This window comes from Vollenhovia emeryi, unplaced genomic scaffold (genome assembly GCF_000949405.1).
Source record: "Vollenhovia emeryi isolate VEMERY1.0 unplaced genomic scaffold, V.emery_V1.0 DF939183.1, whole genome shotgun sequence".
Classification (NCBI taxonomy): Eukaryota; Metazoa; Arthropoda; class Insecta; order Hymenoptera; family Formicidae; genus Vollenhovia; species Vollenhovia emeryi.
The window spans coordinates 658370-661156 of NW_011967183.1; the positions used below are offsets into that span (position 1 = coordinate 658370).

At 46.7% G+C, this 2787-nt stretch overlaps 1 protein-coding gene across 1 annotated transcript in view; it reads left to right on the forward strand.

The window, feature by feature from the left end:
• Positions 1–2787, forward strand: part of LOC105562877 (protein alan shepard) — a 40057-nt gene that overhangs the window by 23304 nt on the left and 13966 nt on the right. Inside the window, exon 2 of the mRNA XM_012014022.1 lies at positions 2254–2311. Coding sequence (XP_011869412.1) covers positions 2254–2311 — 58 coding nt within the window. The remainder of the gene's footprint in view (positions 1–2253; positions 2312–2787) is intronic.

Here is a 2787-nt window from a genome sequence, read left to right on the forward strand (position 1 = left end):
ATGTAAGATCCTGTCCTGTACTATTTTGAGGTTAGTGTTCATTCCGTCAATGCGGTGTCACGATTGCTTAACGCACCAATAGAGTCGAACGCATTGCGTTGCCGCACGCGTTGCCGCAGCTCAACGCATCTATGGAGTCTTAGCTTTATATGTCTGTTGACTGTTGCGCTGATAACATTGTAGAGATGTTCAAAATAGAAAGGAACGTCACGGTGTAGTCAGACGAGCAACACGCCATGTTCACACAAGAGTAGAACATTGTTGTTAGCGGTGGAGTTTTTGAAAATTTATTGTAATCTGTAAAAATGTATCACTTGAACAATCAATATTAGAAGTAATACGTGGTATTTCTTTCTTGGCGGTAATGTTGCAACTGCACATTTAAGGTGCAAAAGTGCAGAATCACTCCAGCACCCCTTAAATAGCTCTATCTCGGAAACAGTGGGGAATGGGGCGTATATCTATATGAACATTTTTGCTTAAAAAGACCGATACTGTCATCTCCCAGAATATCGATCCTTCTTCCTGGAACACCCTGTACACATAGGGTGTTCCTCGTCGAGCGCACTTTGAACCGCGGATTCTTCGGCCGATCTCTTCCCTGCTGGTGGCAGAAGACGATCCGCAAACGCTTAGTCTGTCTTTTAAGACGTAAGATTTAAGAAAGTGACCAATCGCAGTCGATGGTTCTCCTTACATTCGATTGTGATTGGTCACTTTCTTAAATCTCACGTCTTAGACGTGGGGCAAGGCAGAGAAAAAAACTCAAGTCGTGAAAGTCTCTTGTACATGCCTTACGTTTACGACTAAGGCCCGGTTTCACCAAACGTCGCTCAATTTTAATCTCGGTTTAATTCAGGTTTGTCCCTTTCCAGTGTTAACAGTTGGAGCTTAAAGTTACCGAGCTTAAGCGACGTTGGTGAAACCGGGCCTAAGACAGACTCGAGGGTTTACGGATCGTTCTCTGCCTTCCTCCGCGGAAAAGGCGAGCCGCGCGGCCTCCGAGCGATCGATTACGACGACGCGGAGCTGCTTGAGGAGCGCGGGCTCTTCGGGGGAGCGCAAACGAAATGATAAAATCACATTTCTTCCTCGGTTGCTTTCACGTGGATCTCGCCCCGGTGGAAGTTTTGCGCCGAGACACGCAATGTTGAAAATGGGAAAGTTGCGCGATAAGCGACGACCGGCGGCGTCGATAGATACGGGATCGATACGGGCGCTTCTGAATGCTGTTAGAAAGGTGCATCCCGCACCGTCGCGAGAATCAGGCATTCGAAGACGAAGAGGCTGGGCGAGATAGAGACCGAACGGCCGTTCTTCCTCGTTATCGGGAGGCGTGACCGCGCGAGGTCACTGATAAACGATAACGGGTAGGGTCTCTCACTCTCCCTCTCCCTCTTTCTCTCTTCTTATCGACGTGCACACCGACGTGTGCGGGAAACTACGGGGCCGGCGAAACGCGATCGCTTTCTAAAATAGTACGCCGTTTCGCTCGAGAAAATCGATAGAGACTGACGCAATGGTTGCATCGATATTAAAGGTCCGGTCACCGCAGCAGCGATGGACTGTGACGCGAGAGACGGAAAAATCGAAGGCGAATGGCTTCTTCCTTTTATTTTTCAATTAATCGCGACGATGAATTTTTTTACATCTTCAATTTTACGCGCCTTCTTTATTTTAAATCAGGTTTATATTTAAACCACCGAGGAATTATTTTTGTCCGAGCGCTTCATTTTCCTTCGGTCGAAGGAAAAGTTTCAGGAAATTCAGCAACTTGCTGCTGCTTCTTCTTTCGCTTATTTTTCAGTAAATCGTTTCTTTTCACCCACGAAGGAACGTTTGCGTTCACGCCCGTAAAATTGTCGCCCCTGATAATTGGTCATGAAAGCAGCGACAATTATTTTAAGAGCGATAAACTGAGGAGGGCTTGTTTTTTTTTTTAAGAGAATTTAACGCGGTAACGATGACCGATCGACTTTATTACGCGATAAGAGCGCATCGTCGTCCAACTGTTGAATCTCAAACAAGAGAATTCACTGATAAGCGCACTTGACGTTCCCAACAAGCCGTTTCGAACGGCGGCATTGCACCAGAACTGATAATACACGTTACGTTTATCTCTCCTCTCTTAATTGTCGACCATTGCTAAAAGGCTAAACTGTCTAGACGCTTTTGCTAAGCTAACTCTTGTCCACTTTCTTTCATGTATTCTCAAAATTACCGTTTCAAGACGTGCATTTTTTTTCCACACAGAACTCGTAAATGCAAATGCTTTCAATGTCGCCAGAGCCTGCGATCTCGTCTGGAACGAGTGAGAAAACAGAATGATACGCTCAATGAAACATTTAAATTCCATTCACTCTTTGCGTCCCAGCGGTTTTGCTACGAAACCGCCGTGTTTCTCGAATCTCTCGTCGCTATTGCGAACTTTTTGCGATCGTAAGGTAATGGAATATTCGCGTTATTCTCAAGCAATTAGTATTCTTGTACAATTGACACTTATTTATATTTGCTCGTATAGCAAACGTTGGTGTGCTTAGAAGCATTTCTCCTTACACTGAACGGCGAAAGGCCAATTGCTCCGTACAATTGTTCGCGGTGGCAAACACACGTTTTCTCGCGTGAACAAAAACAGGCGAGGCGCGCGCAATTACTCCGATTGCGCGGAACGAGACCAAGTTTGACCGAGGCTCTTCTGATTTTCAGAACACGAATGGACCGAGGCCGACGTACGTAGGCGCCAACAACGGTAACGCCGGCGGCGCCGGCGGTGGCGGCGGGGGCGGC